Here is a 23492-nt window from a genome sequence, read left to right on the forward strand (position 1 = left end):
TATAAATATAAAAAGAGGTTCAATTTCAAGCACCAGTAATACTGCCTGCTCAAGCCCAGGTGTGGTCACCAGGGAGACTCCCAAAAATCAGGAACATTATTCAACTAAAACAATAGACCATGCTATTCTGCAGCTGCCAAGATTCCCGGCTACAACTCCCACACGAGTTTGCCACCTGTCAAAATTGTCTCTAATAGAAAAAGAAAGACTGCTTGACAAGATGAAAGCGACACCCCGGAGCTGGCTTATTCAGTAAGGACCCAACTTCAGACCAGGAGTCTGCAGGCATCAGCTTCAGCAAATGGGATCTGTTTCACTATCCAACAGCTGCCTTCCAGCTACTGCAGAGCATCAGCTTTTTAGCTTCCTTAAAAAACAAAACAAAGAAACCCTGGATTTGAAGCATCCAAATATGGCCTGTTGTATTGGAGCGTTTAATCCTTGGGGAAAACGGGCATCTTCCTCCTCTGCCACAGGCAGCGCTTACTCCATGATGGCCCGGTACAGCGCCGGCTCAATGTAATCCTCTCGGTAGCGGGAATTGATCACCCTCTGCCTCTTCCTCTCTTGCCTGACTTCCTTCTCCGCAAAGATCTCCGTGAAGCGCATATCTGAAGCTATTGACTAGAAGAAAAACCAGAATCAGTGATGAGAACACAGGTCAAACCCCTGCCTCCACATCCTCCTACTGCATGTAAGGGAGAGCCAAGGCAGGACACGAGGGAACGCTCAGCCTTCTTCAAAAACTGACCAAACACAAGAAAAATATTTAAGAAATTGGATTCAGAAGGGTGGGTGTAAGTTTGAGCAAATGAAAACCAGAGATCTAAAAAAATCACAGGTTTCAAATTCAACTGTGTAGCTACTTTAAGTTCACAGTCACTTTCTTAAAGCAATAAACACCCTCATCTATTCCAACTTTCAAGCAGTCTAAGTACATTCAGTGTCTTACGCTGTGTTTAAACACCTGATCACAGGACTCTTAAACCTCTAACATCCTGTGTGCCTGCCCACACCCTAACATGCTGTCCATAGTTACATTTTATTTATAAAGCGACACAACAGGGACCCAAAGGGACTGTGGGATCTCCATCCCTGGAGAGATCCCCGAGCAACCCTGCCTGACATCAAAGTTACCCTGCTTTGGACAGGTGACTGGAGCACAGACCTGCAGACCTCCTTGTCCACCTGAATTATCTTGCAATTTTTAAAAAAGGCCATGTCTCTCAATGCCACCCTACTAAGAGCTTTTCAGAGCAAAGGTATGTGTAGGAACTCGCCCATTCTTTGCATCAGGAACAGACAATGACACATCCCAGTACAGGCAGGAAAGGGAATTCATGTGCTGTCCCCAACAGTGACTCTCTGCTATCCCATCTCTGCAGTAGAAATCTTTCTGAAGTGAGACAGAACTTAAGCTCCTGTAGCCTGATCAGCTACTGAGCTTCACAACACTTAAGAGCATCAGATTGTAATCTGCTGCTGCCATGCGCTCAGCCTGTAGGTCAAACTAAGCTAAATGAGCTTCTTCAGTAGAAGTCTGCACCCCATTTACTTACCAGCCTTGACTTCACTCTCTTCGGAAGCTCCTCGTCGAGGGTATATACATCATCCCTTTTCACCATCAGCTGTGACCCATCCTCAAATTCCACCTAGAAGAAAACCAGAAGTTGTTCTGCCACAAGTCTCAGAGGTTAGAACCCTCCCACAGCTACCCAGAACCTCCCACAGAGGCCCCTCATGAAATAATCTCCCACCACTTGTGTTTCGTAAGATACGTATGCAGGCATGCACACTGCAACAGGCTCCAGCCAAACCCTCACTGACCTCATCACAGTTAAAGTAGCACAGAAAGTTTTGGGATATTCTTGTGATGCCTGACTAGACAGTCTGGCTGGTCACTTTGACACAGGCTGAACACTCCTGCTTTTGGAAGTGTGCCAGGCACAATGCACTGACTAAACAGAGAAAAGCAAAGCCACCTTATTGTAAGTAGTTGAAGCTACAAGAACAGAGCCTGCTGAAGAGCTGCAGAGCAGCAATTTTCCAGCAGCTGACATTTTCAAGTAGGAGACCCTGTATAAGTAAAGCTGCAAGGAACCACTTTGCTCTTAACTCCAGCAACTCTTAACAGCATCTGGTATTGCTGACAACACCAAGTAACTTCCCCTGAAGTGTTCAAACATGACTTCCCTACAGCTCTCCTGGCTTTAAGAACAGCCCCGTTAACATGATCAGCTTGTTATGAATGATGAATTTCAGATGACAGTTCTGTACCTGGTACATCTGGATGGCATGTGATGCAACAAACTTGGCTCCATAAACTTGTCCATCTGTCCATCTCACCTGCACAACTTCATCTTCAGCAGGGGGGCCTAACTGAAGACAGTCTCGACTCTACAGGAAGGAGGAAAGTGGGAGATACAAGGAGGAGGGTAAGTGGCTTCCCAGTGTGAAGACTCAGCAAACCACTGGGAAGTCCATCCCAGTCTCACTGCACACCACCCCAACAGTAATGCCATTTAAGGGATGCAGAGCTAAGCTGAGCGACATCCATCTGTATCATCTGTATTTAAATCCCAACAGTGGGCCCTACTTCAAAGTACTTCAGGCAGGAAAGGTATGCAAGTATCAGCAAGTTTGCCTTCAGATTTACCACTGCTAAGCAGCCAAAGATCAGCTGCACTCCTGTTACACCTGTTCCCATGTGCCCTCAGTTAAGTCAGTCTCATGTAACACAACACCCCTGAGGCCATCTTGCAGTGCATCACAGCTAGAACATCACCTAGGGTTGGAGCAATTACCAAACCCCTGGTCTGTCTGCTCTACAGTAGCAAGAACTGACTCGCATTATGTGCCCTCCACCAGAGTGAGACCCCACTGCAGAACATACCACAATGTCCTCTGGATACAGGTTGTCACTGAAGGAACCATCATCGAAGTTGACCTCGTAGAAAGTCTCAGTCGCCAGGCTGACCACTTCACATTGGTAGAAGCGGCCATTCTTGTGCTTGCTGATGACGATCTGCCCAGGTGACAGGTCCTGGAGTGCAGCCTTAGCTCGCTGAGAAGAGAAAGAACATTTTTTACATAGTGACTCAGTAAAGAACGTGTTGAGGGCTGTAGCTCCAGTGCTGGCAGACAAGGAAACAAAACAAGGTAACTCTACTCAAGACACCGTCAGCTGTGTTTTTAGAGAAGTTCTCAGGTTATCTCAAATGCTTAAAGCCTAATCTGTTACATACAGCTGTTGTTAATTTACTTAGTAAATGAAGCTCTCCTCCTTCAGAGCAAAGAAGTTCCTTTACAGCAAATACTGTTGAGGTTTTGATGGCTAGAAGTGTTACATGGGAACTTTATAAACTAATCAATCACTCAAACATTAAATGCTCTGACCAGTCATGCAGCCTAGTGGATCCCAGCACTGACTCCTGCATATCAAATATCACAGCACAAGCCCCACTATTACTCCTCACTGCAGCAGCTGCAGGAGGGATGCAATGTGCTCACTCCTGGGCTGCAAACTAAAATACAGCAAAGGGCCTGACCAAGACGCCGCAGAACAGCAGCAAGGCTGGTATCAGGATCCAAGACCAACACTGTTATCTCCTACTGAACATGCTGAAAGAGACCAACTTTTTAGTCCCTCCAGGAATTTGGAGTTCAAATCCTGGGAGTCACACTCCTACTCACCTCTGCCTGAGATGGAATCTTATGCCTGAAGCAGGTAATGAAGACAACAAATGGCCAGTCATCAGGCTGCATCATGACTCCTGCTGCTTGGGCACAGCTGACATGAAAGGACGTGGGACACCGACCATGGGAGCACTGTACACAGCAACCTGCAATTCTCTTTCTTCTTTTCTTGCAGAAGATGCATTTCTGTGAACAGGAAACCAAAGGTTACTGATGGGCACCAGCTTTTACCCCACAAGAAGGGCTAGCTGGTCTAACGGTCTGACCTTGTGCCGCTTACAGTCTCTGAGAGCACTGCTACTTTCTGATTAAAAAGAAGCAAAAGGCCACCGGTTTTAGTTTATAAAAGGCAGTAACTCAAATTCAGAGTAACCCCACAGACAAAAACCGGTACATTAAATACCCACTAGCTCAACATGCACAAAGCATGCCAAGGAAGCTAACCTGGATTAAATGTCTACTGGGCTCAGCGGTCACCAGGGACCCAGGGCCTTTCGGGGCTTGGTTATTAAGTTACACAAAGAGCAACAAGGTTACAATAATGGGCAAACCCAGAGACAAAAAAACCCCACCTCCAAAAAAACCCCAAGCCACAGAACTTAACAGCTAGAATTCCCACTACTATGGCTCACTGAATCACACTGGGGCAGCTCTAATGGGCTGTTGTGAACAAAGAATGTTATCTGCAATGGATTAGTATTTAGAAAGCAGCTAAAATATTTCCCCCTCAACACCCGAGCTGTTAGAAGAGTTAGGTACTGTTGCTTTCTTGCTGAAGACGTTCACTCATTATACAAACGTCTTCGCATATCCTGAAGCATTTCAGTGCTCAACAACAGTCAATAAAACAAGTCAAGCACTGGAGATTAGAGAACAAAAAACAAATGTCCCCTTAGGCCACTGCATAAGTGTCCTCTGCTACACGTGGAAATCTGTACTCCTTACTCCCTCCCCACCTAAACAAGCTTAAGTCACTCACAAACCCCAACAGCCACAAATGCCAAAAGCACAGACTGACGTTTTCAGTCTGGAGAGGAGGTGAGTTGGGGTTGGTGGGGGATAAGCAGTCTCCCAGATCCTGAAAGGACTAGAGACTCAAACCTCACAAGTGCAGCACAGGTGACCCTTACCAGCCTGAAACGCTGCAGGGGGATTTTGCCAACATCTACAGGACTCCGCTCGGCAATGTTCACAAATTTTGCCTCCAGTACAGCTACAGCACACATCACATGAACCCACCTATCAGGACAGAAGAGGGGAAAAAGTAATTAATTATGCATTAGGCCAAAAGAGGACACTGAAATTAAATATAGTTCTGTTGAGGTTTGCCACTACAATAAGCAGCCTCTGAGAACTAGCAATATAATCTTCCTTCCTACTGCTAGTACCGTGGCACATGTGGGGCAAACCCATGGTTACTTTACACTTCCAATCTACTTCTAACAGTCTTAAAAGGAGAGCAATTGAGGGTGGCTTGTGCTGGCTGCATAGCTGCATTACAAAAGCCTGCTCCATAGGTTTATTCCTTCAAAGCTGTCCCACTGCAACTGCTGTGTCCCATTTACTTCTGAGACTGTGAAAAAGAGGTTGAAGCTCCACATGACAGGCACAATTCTGAGGACAAGTTTCAGTTACTTCACGGTGCTACAAATCTACCCTGCTATTCTGCATAAAGTAACTTCAGGTGATCCTCCATACCAAAGGATGCAAGTCAGGCAGTTCTATGCAATACACTTGCTGCAGAGGTACCCCAAATAAATTTCAGTACGTTGTGCTACTTAAAGCTACATTTGTCCTTAGTCTCCACTGCCACCACACGTTACATTGAGAAATCAAAATCGTCTTCCAGAAGGTACTGAGAGATGTTGTTTCATCAGAGATCTTATTTTTATGTGGTACATTATACCTCTGTATGATATAAGTACAAAACAATTCACAGCTGCTGTCAAAGTGAAGGGATGGTCATTTCTGCATGGGAAGACACTGAACACACTTCATCATAGCTCCAGTCACACAGGGTATGAAAGGAAGTGTTGGTCACTCCCTTACACCAAAAGTGTAGACTCTGGCTTTCCTAGCTTATGCTCAGCTACTTAGCAACTGAGCTTCTCTCTTAAGACCAAAGAAGCTGGAACACTCACTTGTCATCGTTGGCTCTCTGCAGTGCTCCTCCTCGTAATGAACACAAACAGCAGTCCTGGCATAAGGAAGAAAGTGTTAGCTGAAATAGCAAAGTCCAGAGCAGTGCACTTGCTTCAGGACTTACTCCTGAAAACACATGTCCAGAAGAAGAAAATGGTTTCCCTTTCAGAAGAAAGCTAACTGCCTCATACAAATCAGCCCCTTAGCTCTCCAAAGCTGCTGCCTGTAGGGTAACAAACACAGGCTCCGAGTCTGCTGAAGGGAAGCAGACCTACCACTGAGGACTTGTTTAACTCGATCCTTACAGATTCCTTTTACAACCACAATACCCTCTGTGATTTCAGGATGTGTAAAAGGATCTGGAACAAATACAATTTGAAAGACTGACCCCTTCTGCTGACCTAAAACCTACATAGCTTTCTGAGGGAACAGCATTCTTCTTGCATTCTTCACGTCTGCACACCTCCCAGACATTGTTTTCTGGTTCAGGATTAGTAGAAACCATAAATTAAAAGATAATGAAGCTATTCCCACATTCATGCAGAACATCTTTGCTATGACACAAGTGAGATCAGCAGCTCTGCACTACTTGAAAGGATTATATGACTATGCCTTAAAAAGCACCGTAATACACCAGACCAGCTCCTAAACATTCTCTGAATTGCCTCCTTTTTACAGGAGGGAGTAACACCACCACTATGGAAATTAACTTTGTAGCACTCCAGCTGTGAGAATCCTATGAGAAGCTTTACCTCTTCTAAGGCATTTTCTGTACACCTGGAGCACATCCAGTCTTCAGTGGCCCTCTCAGGGGAGACACCGTAACAACCTGGAACGGACACATTGCACTGAAAGTCAGACGTGTTCCCCCCTAAAGCCCAGGAGCAAAGCAAGAATTAACATCAGCGAGCCCAAGGGTGATGCTGTGTATTTCAAGTCACCCACACAGCAAACTCCATATTTCAATGGCCAGCATCTGAGCAGAGACTGTTCAGGTAAAGGGCTCAACTTGGTCTGTCTGTACCCTGAAGACTGGGAGAGGCTTGGTGCGATGCTCTGACTTGCTACAGAGAACACGAGAGCTTAGGGTGAAGTCTAGAGGCACTCACTTGCATGAACACAGACATGGCAGTTCTTGCAGGTGATGAGGATGCTGGTTCCATCTTCCTCTAAGTAGGAGGTTGAAAGATTGAGGTCAGTGTTGCAGCCAGTTGTAGTAAAGCACATTTCAGGAATCAGGGGTTTGGTTCGGATCTTCCCATCCACGGCAGCTGGAGGTGCCCCGGAATTCTGGCTGTTGCCTCCACACTCTGCCTGTGAGGATGGACAGGAAAATTTCAGTTTTACAAGTAAAGCTATCTTGCATCGTCTTTACTCACCCATTACCCTATACATAAATTCAGTTTAAAGAAAGAATGAAGGCACTGAAAGATTAAGAGATAGAAGGTTAAGTTAAAACACAGTTAAGACTGTAAAATCCTCAGCTAAGGTCAGAGCTGCACCCCTCTAATGAGCAACAAGACAGATACCAAACTGCATCTCTGCTGACAGAAGCAATGGAATCACCAAACCCACCTCTGCTGGATGCCCCCCAGCCCTTAACACAGCAGATTCTAACACTGCTATCCAACGCTGTACATTTATCTTACCTCAATATGGGAGGATTATGATTACACAAATAGATACATACTGTAACCCCCCCTTCCCCCCACCCAACGTAGGGCCAAACAAGTTTAATGAATGGGCTTTGAAACTAATTTGTTCCTGGGAAATAAGCAAACTAAGAATGCAGTTTCCTAGTTAAAGCCCCAGAGAATTTCAGGCTAATCTTTTGTAATTTATTCATCTAAACCAATGTTACACCAAACAGCAATTACACGTAATGTTTACAGAGATGCTTCCTTTCAAGTTACTCTTCTGAACAGCTAATCAGAAGTCGATCTTTCTCTTTGAAGAAGTGTTTCAAACCATGTTTTGTACCTCACAGGCAGCCACAGAAGTGGATTGTCTAGTCTTTTAAAAATATCATTAGCCGAAGTTGCAGTAGCAGAATGAAGCTGTGCTGCCCATTGAAAGGTAAGAAAATAAGAAGTCCAGGTAAGGGTCACATTTGGAAGGGAACACACATGTTTTCAACAAGCCTTGTTCATTCACATTCTGTAAAACTGATTTACACTGAGCATCACATGTCAAGCATGGGAAATCTAGAACAAACTTAAGAAAAAAGGTGGGCTTTTTCCAAGCAGCCAGATACTTTTCTTAGTCACAAGGAAAAGGGAATATTTGTCTGGCATTATGTGCCAATTTTTTATTTGAATGGGGAACTGAAGTGAGTTCCCAGACTTGCTATAGACTTTCTGAAGTTGGAACAAAGACCCTAACCACAGCTCAAATCTTGGAAGAGTTTCTGCTTCACTGCCTGGTGTAAACTGACATCTGAAAACCTGCAGCTAGTGTTTCTGCTTAATAGCATTTAGAACTCAAAAAGCAGCTAAAGAACTTAAAACTGCCCTCAAACAACTTTCTATACCATCAGCACCAGCAAAATCCATGTGCTATTCCAATCCTAACAAGAACCTGCTCTCAGAAATAACAAGAACAAACTGAAACTCTCATCTGCAGTTTTCATGGAAATCAGGAATTATACACAAAATAAACCCTCACAAAAAATGGAGGTCTTCATTTCCCAAACTGCTGTCAACATGTTTCTAGCACCATCATAATCATACTGTGATCTCAAATAAATCAAAACTGCTTAGTGTACAGGAGGGGACAAACTCTACAAGTTACAGGTCAAACATGCAGCCAGACAACCATCAAGCTACCTTGGAATTACTCAGCCTTACCCTCCTGCCTAAGCACATAGTCAACATGACAGAGAGGTTCTGCAGCCCATCCCAGGCCATGCACTGCTATAGCCACACTTCGTTCAAGCACATTCTCACATGCCATAGCTGCTGTGAAAACAGATATACTCCAAAAAGAGAGCATATCCATTTTCTATCCATGCCATCCACTAACACCACTCTAAAATCTTTTAAAGTGGTGTTTTGATTTTTTTTTGTTCTCTTTTTTTTTTTCTTTTAAAGGGTAGAGCAAAGGTGTCAGTCTGGAACAGAGGAACAGGGTTTATAGACAGCTCCAGCAACATTCAAGTTCCATTCTGTGGTTTGAGCAAAAGCCACAGAATGCAAAAGCTTCTGCTGAACAGCTGAGCAAGGCTGTGGGAGCCTACAGGCAGTCCATCAGAGGTGTGGTGTGTTCACTGGAAGAACTGTGGCTCTCCTGGAGCAATTCCTTGGGCAGACTGTGACACCGATACAGCCTTCATTAACTAGCAACATGCCAAATGACATTTTAAAAACTATGCACCACAGTGGCAGCCTACTCAGTTATCTCCATGATAACAGTAAGAGATTTGGTCTATGTACCTGATAGGTCTGGAAGAGCATACAAACAGCACAGTAAGGGGACTGCTGAGCCATGGTCCGATTGTACTCCTTCTCGGCCTCGAAATTTGGTGGCCGGTTCTGCCACAGCTGGCTAAGTGGCTTGGCCCATGCTTCGGTCTCCTCAGCCTCTTCTTCAGGAGTTAGTTGTTCTGATGCCTCTGCAGTAAGAGATCATTAACTCAGTGATTACATGCCCTTTTAGATATACCCTTCTTGCAAAGAAACTAAGTAAGGCAAGAGGTTATGAACAGAGATGAAAGACAGACAGACAGAAATCAGGCTGATGGGAGTCAGTAACTCAGTCTCCTTTTAAAAGGCTTCTGCTAATCAAGCATCCATGCAGACACAGGATCAGCTTGTTGGGTGAGAACAGCACTAGCTCCAAATTATATCAAGACTAAGGCTGTCAGCCAAAGAATCTGGTGGTTTGTTTTTTTTTTTAATCATGAATATTTACATCAATTACTTAATGCTCCAAGGCAGATGTAATTATGCAACAGTTTCTGGTACTGGTTTAATTTTCCTTTCAGAGTTGTGACTTTCCAAATGGAACAGGAAAGAAAGAAGAGATTTGAGAGGAACATTTAATGATGCAAGGGAAAAAAAAAAAAAAAAAAAAGAAGCAGAAACAAGATAAGCACCTTGTGTAGAATGCAGAGGAGTCACTTGCTGACTCGAGTTTATTGCCAGTTACACAATGGAACGCCCCACACTGTCCACAGAAGCTGAGGTGCTCTGCAGAGTTTCCTGGGGAGCACAAGGCTTACTCACCATCATCACTGATGCAGTCTTTAACCAGCAGTGGGTGATGGCGTGGGAGCTTGCTCAGCGGCTGGCGACGACCTTTGGACTTCTTACTCTCCTTCATCGACCTGATGTACTCCTTTGCTACCTGACCAAGGAGAAGTGATTCAGCAGCCAATCAGCACACGCCCTGTTGATGCTGCACACGTGCTCCCAGGGGTTTATTTCTAACAAGCTACCTTCAGCTCTAAGCTAGCTGACTTCTTGAAAGAACTGCTTGCAGCACTTTTGCTGGGAAGTCCAGGCAGAGCTGTACTAGCTCTGTTGAGCCATTAGAACAGACTTTCACAAGCCCCAGTACAGCTTTTCATGCAAGTCTGCTTATGGAAGAATTGGGTAAAAGACACAGAAAGACAAGTTGAATTGTTCAACACAGAAGAGCCACAACAATAACTCTCATGCATGCTGGGGAAATCCTCAGTTTCTAAGTCAACTTAAAAATTCAAAAATTAAAAAGTTAAAAAAAATAAAGATTCATTAGCATCTTGAACTATCAGGCTTATTTTAAATGAAGGAAAACTTTCTCTCTGCTTACCACGTGCATCGATGCCTTTCCAGACAGATGGGAAGAAGGAGACTACACTACAAGTTGTTTCCTTTTCCCTCCCTCAGCCTCATGCAAAAGCCAAGCGACACACACATAAAACTACAACTAAGCTGACAAACAAGGTAATAAAGGCAATGATTTTAACAGCCCAGGAAGCCTCTCAGTAGGTAAGAACTCGTGGGTTTTTTTTTCTTTTTCCAATCTGTTATTCCTCTGAGAGCAGAAAGAAATCTTGGATTAAATGCTTCTTGCATTTTTAAACCTCTTCTTTTCATAAAAGCCAGGAGAGAGCATAAAAATCATTATCTCTGATCTCCTACATGGGCTTCACGACTTCTAAGCAACAGAAATACTTTTATTGAAATGGAAATTAGCATTTCCAGCTACTGTCTGATGAAAAAAATCGTTTCAAATACACCACAGTGGGCAAAACAACTACACCCATTCAGAAGTTCACCTTTCCCCTGTATGGAGTATGTGGTGGAGACACTGGTATCAGAAAAATAATTTCTTTAGTTTAAATATCCATGAGAACTCTTTCTTGGTTTTAGCTTAATCATCAGATTTGCCCATTTGCTCTTCCATTCCTGCAATTCCCATATTTCAAAGACATGATGATTATCATCAGCCTCCCACTCTCTGAACGCACTTAAAAAGAGGGCAACAAAATAATTTTAAAAGACACCAGCAGGTAAGATTTTAACAATGACCCCCTTCACTTGGGTTACCTAATAAACCACACACTGACAGTTCAGATTTACATTCTCCCAAGGATTTTTGTTCTACCATAACTTTTTCTCTTTTTATAAAGGACACATGGATGTACACATGTATGTGATCTTATATTTAAAATTAAAAAATCCTCAAATGTATTAATATGCTCGTAAAAAAAGGCTGGATTGAACTAGACTCATTTTAGGTACAAATAGGTGCTTATTAGTACAAAAGGACCTAAATCAGTCTGTAACACTACCGTGTCAAAACCACCGAGATACCTTTCCCTTAAAGCACTTACAATTACTTAGAGAAGCTCTCTAAACAAGGGGTCTCCTGGATTTCTGAAAGAGGTAAGAGTATTAGACTATCATCTTAATTCTTGTTTAGCAAAACCCACAGGTAGAACGGTTGAAGCCAACAAGCTTAGAGGCCCTTTCAAACCCTATAAAGGCTCTACAATTCTAAAAAATACATTAACAACTAAGCAACCTGCTACACAGTCACACAACAACATAATCTGCACAGGCAGCAGGAAGTTTTGTCACAGGAAGTCTCTGATCATAGAACACAGCCCTTGAGCTGTCAACACTCTTGCCATTCTGTCCTGACTTGGGTCAGGATGGAGCTAACTTCTTTTGTAGCAGTGGATGGAATGCTGTGTTTGGGTGTTAAAAGGAAAGCAGTGCTGATAACACCCTGATGTTTTTAGTTGTGGTCAAGCAGTCAAGGACTTTCTGAGCACTTCATATCTCTCTATTTATGAGAAAGGAGGGGATGAAGCCAGGATAGGTGTCCCAAACTGGCCCAAGAGGGTATCCCATGCCAATTCCGTCCAGCCCAGTATAAAGGGGGGCTGATGGGAGGAGGAGCGGAGGCGGCTCCAGGACGCGTGGTTTTTGGGGGATGGTCGGGTTCCAGGACGGCTCTGGGTGGCACGGCCTGAGCTGTGGGTTTGGTGAGAAACTGGATTGTGTATCAACAGCTTCATATATTTTTGCTCTCAAGTCCTGTTACCATTGTTCTATTTTATCTTTCTGTTATCTTAGTAAACTATCCTTATCCCAAGCCACAGGCTTTTGGTTTCTTGGTTTTGGGGTTGTTATTTGCCCCTTCCTTTTCCCTTCCCTTGCCTCACCTCCCCCCCCCCCCCACTTCTCCCCCTCCTCTTTTCCTTTAAAGAGCAGGCAGCTGCACAGATCTCGGCTCTCAGCCGGGGTAAAACCACGACACATTCATACCTCTGCCAGTTCTTGCTCATTCACGCTGGTGGTGGCTTTCTTTCCTGATGTCTGCTCACTGTCAGATCCGCTGGCATCCCCTTTAGCATAGCTATGGACTGTAAGCACACCAGCTGGCCCAGGAAGAGTTCGTTTTGCCAACAAATCAGTCGATTCAGAGTCTGAAGAACCAGAATAGGCAGGTGAGCCTGGCTGCACGCTGGAAGCTGAGCCCTGCTTCAAAGCTGTCAAAGCCGAAGTGGAATTTGAAGCATGTGAAATGGAGAGATCCAGGGCAGCTGCTTCTTGCTCTTCCTCTTCTTCCTCAAGCTTCACCGTTTTCAGTTCTTCAAATCTGGCCGTGCCCAGGCGATCTAGAAGAAAGGATATACTGACTTTTCCTAAAGTCTGGGTAGCAGAGAGAATGTTTTTGCAACTGTTTGCACGAAGCCAAACAGGAAAGCAAACTACTGCACACATGGTATTAGGCCACATAAAGAGCTGATCATCGATTCAAATACCTATTCATTAAGGGGAAGAGAGAGAAAATAAAAGCATCTGCTCACTGCCTCTTCCAGCACAAAACTAGCAGCATGAGAGTTCAAAATAAACTGCAATGATCCTTTATACAGCATAGCTGAACAGCCTAACTCCTGGCCACGTGATGCTGTGGGGAAGAAGTTACAAGGATTCATGGGAGACTTAAGAAAAAATAAAGCCCCACAACCCAAAGGAAGATTATTAAATACAAGCTGCAAAGGACTGGAAGACTGAATACTAGAGGGAGGCATCACATGTGTTTGTCCTGTTCTTATACTGCTGCACAGTCCCCTTGCTCCTCCCTTAAGAACAAGGGTAGCTGACCCATTACAAGCCACATTACTTTTCCTCCCGCCTAGATGATAAAACACATAAAACATCTACACAGCACACCAGACCCACACTACCAGGAAGCAGGAACGTTTTACTAAGCAGTTTCTATGAACAGGTTACACTAACACAGGGATTCTGAGGACTGAGGCAGCCAGTGCGTTTCCACATGCAGGCTGACAAAATGAAGAGTGAGAGGCCAGGTGAGAAGCATCCTTACCTAAAGCAAGCCCCATGCAACACTCCCTGTTGCTTTTAATTCAGCTGAAAGGCAACATCCTACCTGGCTGGCCAGTCACTGAAGCAGCTACAGCATGTCTGCTTTCATCTCTGGTCTGCCCCCATTTTTTTTTACATAGCTCTCACTGGGGAGTTACCCACAGACAGGCCACAAAAGCTAACAATTCAAGCTGGGGTTACTTCATTTACTGAAGCCAACAGCACAGATGTCAGACATTTAACTAAAGGTTGTTACAGATGCCATCTCTGGTCTTGGAAAATGAAATGGTAATATCTCAAGTTTCCTAACAGTAATTTTCTGCAGTGCTTGCCATGGCTCTGACAAACTAGCATCTGCTTTTTTTGCACATGGCAACACCCTACAACTGGCATCACATGAGGCTGTTCCAGATAGAGCTCTAGCAGCTTCTCTCCCTGAAGAATAATACCATGTGCCCTTGTACCAGGATAAACCTTGACACACAATTACCTGGAAGCTTCAGCCCTTGTTCACCTTGCTGTGGAGTTTCACTTGCAGGTCTCCCACAAGGCTCTGCCATATCTGCTTCATCCTGTGTGGAGCTCAGCTCCTCCTTGGGGAAGGCCTCACTCTCACTCACCTCCTGAGGCACTTCCAGGCAGACCCTGTGTCTTTTAGTTCCTATGCGATGCTTAGGGACACTGCAGAAGACAAATCCATGTATCAGGTTCCCAAACACGTAAGCTTGGATGTACAAGACACAGCCTGCTTTGGATCAGTGTTTTATGAGACAGCATCTGGCAAGCCAAATAGTTTCCAAAGTTTTCTTAAGTGTTTTCTTTGCCTTTACAGAAGCAGAGTTAGTAATGACTTCTCAGCATCTGTTAATCATGTATTAGGCAGCAGTGTTCTAGATAGGCATTCTTTACCTTCAACAACAACAACCAGAAACCCAACCAGAAACCCAGCTTCTGGAATAGCAGCTGACACTGGCTGAAAAAGATCTAACTGCAAATTAAGATGATCAGCTTGTCCACTGTCCACAACCAGGAACTGCACGATGATGTTGCAGCTTACAGTACTGGAATTGGTTAGCAAGTACTGTCCCATGATCCAAATACACCCCCTTTTTCTTCTGGCCCCCCCAGCATATGGTGCACACTTCCAATCCAGGCTTTGGACACCTGTCCAAAGTTGAAGAACTACCTTTCAAGCTGGTGCATTTCCTAACTACCACAGACCATCATCAATGCATAAAAACAATTAAGAGTAAACCCTATTCCCAAGAAAACAGACTACTGCTAACTCTGACCACTGTTGTTCTATCAATGGCAAATGCTGAATGGCAGCTGTGTCCAATTTCTAACAATCCAAGAGAAAAGCAGAGGACTGTATAAAGCACTACCTTTTCATCTCAGTCCCATCTGCCTCCTCTTTACACGTCTCTCCTGTTTCCATTTCCTCAGCACACTGTTTCCCACTCTTGACTTTTTGCATGAGATCCCCTTTAAGGAACTCTGCTGCCTCTGGGGTTGGAAGAGTATGGTCAATGACAGTCACGTCCTTCCCGGCTTTCCAAAGCTTGTACCGATCCGGCTGGTACTTCCTCACAAACACATCCATGGAGATCTTCACCATGTCCTTCCGACACGAGCACTAAAGTCACCAAAAAAAATTCAGTTAAGGCCCCATTCTCAAAAATTCCATTCTGCATTCCTATATAACTTTGTTTTCATGAGCTTAACTGAAGAAGAAACTCCCACAGCTACACGTAATTGAGCCTCAGAGACTCTCAAGACTCTTTCCCAGGAAGTCAAAGGGGTGGGTGTATACTGAGTTACTAAAATCGTGCAGAAAAAGCCATCAAAAACAACAAAACAGAAGACCAGATGTTATCACAATAGCTAAGAAAGAAAGCTCACCAGTCTATTTACAGAGGTCCTGGTAGAAGCTGATTGTTTTAAAACGAGCTCACAGATGAACAGCCAGCAAAACAGAGACTATAATGAAAAAGTCAGAGCCATACAGACTCTGCAGCCCACCCAGAGCAGTAGAGGTTCCCTGCATCTGGGCATGGTTACACCCAGTTCTTCAAAGCATTCACCTCAGTATTAACTATTGAACACATAATCCACGTTTATAAAGCATCTCTGCAGCAATATAACACTGTTCAGTCTAAAGGTTCAGCAAGACACTTATTTAAATAAGTGACTTCAGCTAAAGTCATGCTTCCAGGATAAATGGTCAATAAACAATGGTTAAAATATAAGATAAAACACTGGTGAGCCCTGACCACCAAGCACACCTTTTCATCTTTGGAAAGGCAACCAGTCCTCTGCTTTTCTTTGAAGCTTTACTTGATCTACACAAAGCTAAGAGACAGGTTATGTGCTACCCATAATTGAAATAAGGACATGGAACAGGAGGCTGACTGGAGCTTGTTACCATATCAGAAATCAAGCACATCTTAAAAGGACAGAACACTGAATTCACTGCCACAGAACAAACACTGGGGGCTTAAATGAGCAGCAGAGCATTAGGCATTGTGGTCAGGTTATATGCACACTCTGTCCTAAGGAACCTGCTTTGGCAGGGGTCTTGGACTCGATCTCTTAAGGTCCCTTCCAACCCCTGTAATTCTGTGATTCTGCAGTAGGACAGCAACAGACCCCTTACCAGTACAGACTGCTTCCCATACTCGATCCACCGAAGAGTAGCAAAGTTGGTAGATTCAGCACAGTTAAAGCCGTGATTAAAGCCAGCATGATAGCTATAAGGAAAGGTTATCATGAACTCTCCAGCCTCCTGTGTCACCTAGAAGACAAATGAGACATTGCATTGTTATTCACCACTTAAGAGTCTACTTGGTGGGTGTGAATAAAAGAAGCTCCCGCAGCCGTAGGACATCTGAACCTGTCCACCCCCCCCAGATGGTGGCTGGAGTTACTTGCTGCAAGGGATAGACTTGATACTTATCTTCATGATTTTCCTACTCATGTTAAGTATCCATTCACTGGAAAGCAACACTCAACAGGTTTTACTACAGCACCACACAACTGGTCAAGATGGGCAGAAGTGGTTATACACAAGAAATACTCTATGACTATCAGATAGCATGTCTCAAAGATACTCATTTCTGTCAGGTACAGGTTTGGCTGAACTGCAAAGACCCAGTAAAATTCCTATCCCCACAACCTGGAAATTTACTACTGCTTTCTTCTGCTGTTCATACTCAAGTACAACTCCCAATCAACCTTCCACAGCTGCTCTTCAACATTTCCCCACTAACAAAGTTTCATGACACAACAAAACCCTTTGGCTGCCTGTGCAGATGCGACAGTACTTCTGAATAAGGACTCTTAAGACTAGGTCTTCAGGATGTGTGTGTGGGATGGGCATGCAGCAGGGTAGCACATGAGAAAGTAAGGAACTCTATGTAGTTATTAATATATTGAAAAAAAATTAATAGGTAATAGGTAATATTTTCTATTGAGGAAGAAAATAACAGCAAACAAAAATTAGCAGTGCCCAAGTCTGAAAAAAGGACTAATCTTTTATGCATATAGCCTTAAGTTAAAAATCATAAAGTCATCACAGAATACAGAGTCTTTGTTTTAATGGTCCTTGACAGACTTCTGTCTTAAACTCTTTCAGACCCCAACTGCCAGTAACAGAGGGACAGTGGGACAGGACTGCCTTATACCCTCCTTGTTCTCTTTTTCCTCTCTAAGCATCTGCTACTGGTAGCTATTAGAGATGGTAGATCTGTGCAGCTTGTCTAGCCTGAGCTGGTACAACCACGATTACTGTTCCACACCTTATCGAACGGGATGCCGTATTTCTTCAGAATCGATGGAGAAATGAGGGTCATCTTGTGGCGGAGAAACGCCTCACAGCTCTGGGCACTTCCTGGAAAGAAACCTGTTTAAAAGAAAGGCAAGGAGAGATGTTACCTTTCTGCTGTAGACCATGTTATTTTTGCAGTAGTTTTTCCTAGGTCTATAAATACAGATGACCTTATTTGAAATGTGTGTGCTTGCACTCTGAAGAAAAAGAAAACCTCCTGGAGATTTACCTTGAACAGATGCTAAATTGAAAGAGCACAGTATCACACACAGAAGGATCGATTCTTGGCTATAATCTTCCAGTTCTAGTAATCAGTAGTTAAGGATTTTATCATTAAAGGTTAGACAGACCACAACTGCATTATCTGCAATACAATATTTCTCTTGTATGTACAGTACATGCAAACTAACAGAAGCAATATAGTCTATATTCTAAAAGGGAAATTATCAGTTCAGTCATCCCAGCCTACACTCTGATAAGGTGTGTTAAAAGATGCTGCTGCCCATCCCACCTTCCAGAAGAGGCAGAACATGAATTCCCCAATTACCTTTTGCAAGTCTCTCCAGCCGCTTCCCGTGCTCTGGAGGGATAGAGTACCTGCAGCCAGAAGAACAAGGCTGTTAAGGTCAAGTGACACGACAAAAATCTCAAAGTCTGACTGGAAATCATAAACAGGCATCAGGGTATGAAATGCTTTAAAAAAATAAATTCTCCACCTCTACTCTGTCTCTTTCAAAGTTCAATGATAAAGCTAAAAAATCTTTATCAAGGACTTTTACCCCTCTATGCTAAGAAAAATCAAGAGCCAAAAGCTGACCATGTCCTCCACTGACTTTTGCTTACGTAGTCAAGGAACTAAGAAGTCTAATGCATTTAATTCACAGGTATGTGACAGAATAGGAATTGTGAGAAGAAAGGGAAGTGCACTATCCAACCCACCTCTGGTCATGGCCGTGCAATTGCTAGTATACTCGGTGCAAGGAAGAACAGAGTAAGAGAGAAAAGGGAATCATCTCTCTCAGCTGCTCGGACCAAGACAGGACCGAGTCAGACGCAATGTCACATCTGTACATACCTTTTTGGGTACCACAAAACTCCTGGTTGATGTGACTACAGTAAATAAAGCCAGCTGCTTACTTTGCTTTTGCTCTGAAATAGATGGGAGTTCCTTGCTAAATCAATCAGACTAAGGTATTGGCCAAGTTAATTTCCTCCGTGTACTACTGTAAAAGAAGCCATGGCCTCAAGGTTTATCTGATGGAACTGTTCTGTTTCATGTTCCCATGCTGTTGCCACTGCATGGGGTTGTTCATGGTCACATGGCACTAGCTATTATTTTTTACTTCAAAGTTGCATTAAAAGGCAGCCAAAAATACTAGTTTCCAACAAAACTGCCATGGAAACAATTGTTGAAGTTGCTTGAGAAATTTATTTGTGAACAGAAGGGAATGATTCACTCTTAAAATGCAACCCATGCTACAGAAAAATTCGGGTGCCTCCCCTAAAAACAATCACAAAAGCTCAGGCACTGGACAAATCATCCTACAAGATCTGCTAGCCTGCTTTCAGACCTACGATAAATCACTAACATTTCAGAGTCTGTTAAAAATTGCCTGTTGCCCTAATGCCTGTGTGACAACAGACATTCTACCTCTGTACCATTATTTTAGAGACTCAGAAAACCACAAGCAATCTTTCCAAGCTCTGGCCCTAACGCATCAGAAGGCATCCACTTTACACTGTAACTGTGAAGAACTTACATCAGGGCAGCAGATGGACCTTCTAGAAGGTAACCAAACCCTATTGCTGCTTTGCAGTTCCTTACAAATTTCTAGCACTCCTGCACTAGGTACTACTGTGGTGCAAGATCTGAGGGACCACAATTCCTTCAGTCTGCTTTCATTACTTCACAACTTGAGTCAAATATTTTATGGTATTGGGGTTTTTTGCATCTAGAAGCTTCTCTAGAAAATCTTACCATGACTTGGGTTCCCCAAAGTGCAAGTAGTTAATACTGTAGAGATCCATGTCCTCAGTATGCCAGGCAAAGGAAGTTTTCCACATGCCAAAATACAGGTAAGGAGTATTCACTCCTTCAATGGTTATGCCGCTTTCGTTCTCCACAATATCCAGGATGGTGTTCAACCTGCCAATGTTCCAGGCGTCCACGTGCTGCGGAAGACAAGCCTCACGTTAAACAAGGGTTGTGAAGAACGCAACCACGCGACTAAGATGACCTGCAAAAAGCTATGGGGCACTGGTGAAACAGCACATCAAGACAACTGGCACAGCTCAAACCATTAGCTAGTTCACCTAAGCCAAAAGGTTTCACGTGGTGTTAGCTACATACTGATTGTTTACTAGCCAACTTCATGGAGAAAAGTTATCACCCAACGTAACAGTTAGGAAAGAGAAACAGTTGCAAAGCCACAGACTTTACAGAACAGCAGTGTGAGCTTGAGCTGATGTGCTATTTAAACAATGGCAGACTGAACACTCTTGAACAGAAACACTTCTGATTCCAAATATCTTTTAAAAGAGGAAATCATCACAGTCTAGGAGACTAGTACGGGGAACCCCTAGCCATTCTCTAGCACTGATCATCCTAACATCTAACGGCTACAGAGCTGTCCCACAAAACCACATGCACTAGTGGATACCAAAGCAGTGTGCGTTCACTGCCCCACACCTGAACTCGCACACACCTTTTGGGACAAAGCACTATGGAACAACACTTACACAACAGTGGTTTTTGCTTTCTGGAGCTAACCTGTATTCCCTGGAGGCACCAAGAGCGGTCCCTTAGAACGTGACCGCTATTAGCCTTCCACTATCTGGGTGGAGAGTGTTATGAACATTTGGTTTACTGTGTCCCTGCCTGCTCCAGAAGCTGGAACTCCGCTAAGACTATCAGGAACGCTTTCTGAAAGTTGAGTCAAATGCTACAAGTAGTACTTATGGAATGCAATATACATGGACAACTGCTACATGAAAACCAAGCGAGTCTCCTCACCTTATCATAAAGCGTGCCGTTAACATCAGCACCATAGATAGGCGCATTGAACGTAAGGTTCTTCCAGTATTTCCGTTCAAGGTCCTCAAAGTCCGTGTAGCGGGGTGTGCAGTACCTGAGCAAACAACAGAGATACTACAGACTTTGCAGTTTGATACCTGACAAGTCTAAACCAACATTCTCCGCTGCTGAAAGAATCAAAAGCTGTGATAAAGATACCAAATGCACATCATCACACAGACCCAGCACTCAGGGCAGCCACCGTTCTGCTCCTGGGAGGCTTGGGAACAAAGGATAAGGAAGAAAATTAATTTCCCTATTTCTCAGTTTACTTTCATTTCTGCTTTGCCTCCAGGTTAGAACAATTTCACTTTCTAGTTGTCACTACTAAGTGAGGAAGGCTGTGGTCAAAACTGGAAATGATACAAAGAACAACCTGAAAAAACAAAGACCCAAAGTTTTCTGCGACTGGAAAACAACAAATGTTTCCAGACTCACCTGCTGCTAGTAACCTGGCAAAGCACGCTAAGTTTACTAACAGAGTAGCTGCTTCTGATGTCCATTCCCTCCTAACTATAGACTGGGCTCTTTGTGCAGTACCAAGGGATCAAATTTACCCTCTAACACCTAGATAGTGTCTGTGTGTGCATGTACACGCATTTCAATGACACACAGCTTTACAGAGTAGTTTCCCTAAATTATTCTGTTCGAGAAGCAGAACCCTGAGACAGCTGCCGTGTGCTGCTCTTGCAAGACAGAGTAACTTCAGCGGGCAGAGTGCAGCTGGCAATCCTAGTGCTCTTTCTGTAAAGTGATTTCTAAGGCTCCTTTGCTTACTCCTTTCAAAGCAATCTCTCCTCTGTGCCCCTTTCCATGGCAGGAACATCCCTTTCACTACTGCTCTACTCGGTAAAGATTCTGACTGTCCAGCTACCAGGGATAGACAGACAGACAGGTGCCCAGGGCAGAAACAGAAGAGCTCTCCTCCACAAGTGACTCGCGTGACAAACATCCCCGGCCCCGCAGCCTGTTTTGCCAGCACACCTCATCACCCAGGGCGTCGCGCGCACGCCTCCGACCAGCGCCAGTGGGTGGCCAGGACCTGGCCCCGGGAAGCAGGTGCAACAGGAAGGCGCCCGGTAACCACCGGCGCAGAGACAGGGGCGCAGACCTACTTGTCGCTGTTGGCGATCCTCCGGAACTCGCGGACCGTCATGGCCTTCTTCTGGATGTTGTACTGCGTGAAGAGGCCGGACTGCCCCGTCACCACCTGCTGGATGGGCGCTGGGATGACGAGCTCGTCGATGTCATCGTAGCACCGCCGCGGCTTCCACTCCTTGGGAGGAACTATCTGCAGGAAGCAAAACCCGCTCGCTCAGCGCCGCGGACGCCGGCCCGGCCACTGATGGGGGGAGCGTCCAAGTTGGGGAAGCCGGGCTGAACACCGCCCCCCCCCTCCACCCCCCAGGTCGGGCACGCCCGGCGCGGCGGGGTAAACAAAGGGCGGTGCGGCGGCCCGGCCCCGCTCGGCGGACGGAGACCGATCCCGGTGCGCGGCCCGAGGCCAGGCGGCGGGGCCTCCGCCCGGAAGGGGGGTGTCGGGGTGAGGGTCGCGGGGGGTTGTCGCACCTTGGCCAGGCCGGCGCGGTGGGCGCCCTGCGACTCTATGTAGGCGATGTACCGGCTGAAGTCCCGGAACTGCTCCATGGTGGGGCGGAAGGTCATGATCCGCGCGCCGGGGTTGAGGCTCTCCAGCTCCGAGGCCATGTTGCCGGGGCGGCCCTGCACGGAGGCGGAGAGGCTTGGGGGGGGGTGTGAGGGGGGGGGGGGAGAAGGAGGGCGGGTCGCCGTGCGCACCCCTCCCCCACGCTGCCCCGCCCCGCCGCTCCGGGCGGGCCCTTCCGCGCGCATACGCCCCGCCCTCTTCGCCCGCCGGCCAATCCCCGCGGGGTCCGCACCAGGCCCGCCTCCCCATTGGCGGACGCGACCCGCCCGTCAAGACGGCGGATCTCTTCCCTCCTCACGGCGGAGAACGCCATCAATTCATGCCCCTCCCCCATCCCCCTTCACACCCCTCCCCGCCCCCCCCCCCCCCCGAGCCGGAGCGAGCCCGTTTCGACGCGGAGGGGTTCGAGTCCCCGCCCGGCGTGCTCACGTAAGCAAGGCGTCCCTCTTCTTCGCCGCCTCCGCCCGCCCCCGTTCCAACGCCCGGCCGCCGTATCCCTCCGCACCACGCGCCCAATGAGTCCGGCAGGCCGCCGACGCCACCGCGGCCGTTCCGTACTGCCCGAGCCCCGCCCTGCTCCCGAGCCCCGCCCCCTTCCCCTCCGCGGCCCGCCCCGCCTCCGCCGCTGTAGCCAATCGCCGCCCGCTTCCGCTTCGCAGCCAATAGGAATTCGGCAGCCGGCCGGGGCGGGCCAGCGAATCAGGAGGCCGGGAGCGGGGCGGTTGCTAGGCGGACGGGCCGAGGGCCGGGCCGGGCGGCTGTCGCTAGGGGGCGGTTGCTAGGGAGGCCCAGGCCTACTCGAGGCGCTTAAGGCGACCGGGCCGGGCCGGGACCCCCGCGGCAGTTACGGTGGCCGGGCTGCTTGCCTGGCCCACCCGTGCCCCGCCCACACCCCGCTTCCGGGTCCCCAGGGACACCTGTCGAGGGTGGGCCCGGATCTTAGGCCCGCGGGCAGCGCGGCTCTTCGGCCTGGGCTCTGCGGGGCTCCCGGTCCTGCCGTCGGGGGAGAGGCCGATGGACCGGAGCGGGAGCCTCTCCCGCTCGCCCGGCAGCCGTTCGCTGTCCGGTACTCGAGGCTGCAGCGTGCAGTCCCAGCGCAGGGGCTCGGGGCCCGCCTCGAGCGGCCGGTGGCGGCGGCCGGGCCCAGGCCGGCAGCGCTGGGCGCCCGAGGGCCCTCACGGCTGGGCGGGTGCAGCCGTCGCTGCAGGCGCGTCAGAAGCGCTGGGCTTCAGTAACCCTGTGCGGATGGGGGCCGGAGCGAGC

At 46.5% G+C, this 23492-nt stretch overlaps 1 protein-coding gene across 4 annotated transcripts; it reads right to left on the minus strand.

Moving 5' to 3' along the window:
* Window positions 1-123: 123 nt before the first annotated feature.
* On the minus strand, window positions 124-22270 carry KDM4A (lysine demethylase 4A; the record flags this gene model as incomplete). 4 transcript variants are annotated; one of them, XM_084266404.1, is made up of 21 exons in its annotated part: window positions 124-624; window positions 1560-1652; window positions 2278-2397; window positions 2894-3064; window positions 3694-3882; window positions 4827-4935; window positions 5838-5893; window positions 6591-6667; window positions 6948-7152; window positions 9270-9448; window positions 10062-10182; window positions 12597-12949; window positions 14179-14345; window positions 15050-15300; window positions 16321-16458; window positions 17462-17565; window positions 18038-18087; window positions 19469-19662; window positions 20504-20618; window positions 21679-21854; window positions 22133-22270. In XM_084266404.1, 21 exons carry the CDS (start codon window positions 22268-22270, stop codon window positions 484-486), a joined length of 3147 nt encoding a protein of 1048 aa, XP_084122530.1. In that variant the 3' UTR covers window positions 124-483. The 4 variants fall into 4 exon arrangements, with proteins under 4 accessions (XP_084122530.1, XP_084122528.1, XP_084122527.1 ...); XM_084266402.1 differs by having other exon boundaries at window positions 14155-14345; XM_084266401.1 differs by having other exon boundaries at window positions 14149-14345.
* Window positions 22271-23492: the final 1222 nt, after the last annotated feature.

This window comes from Gallinula chloropus (assembly GCF_964237585.1).
Source record: "Gallinula chloropus genome assembly, chromosome: 6".
Taxonomy (NCBI): Eukaryota; Metazoa; Chordata; class Aves; order Gruiformes; family Rallidae; genus Gallinula; species Gallinula chloropus.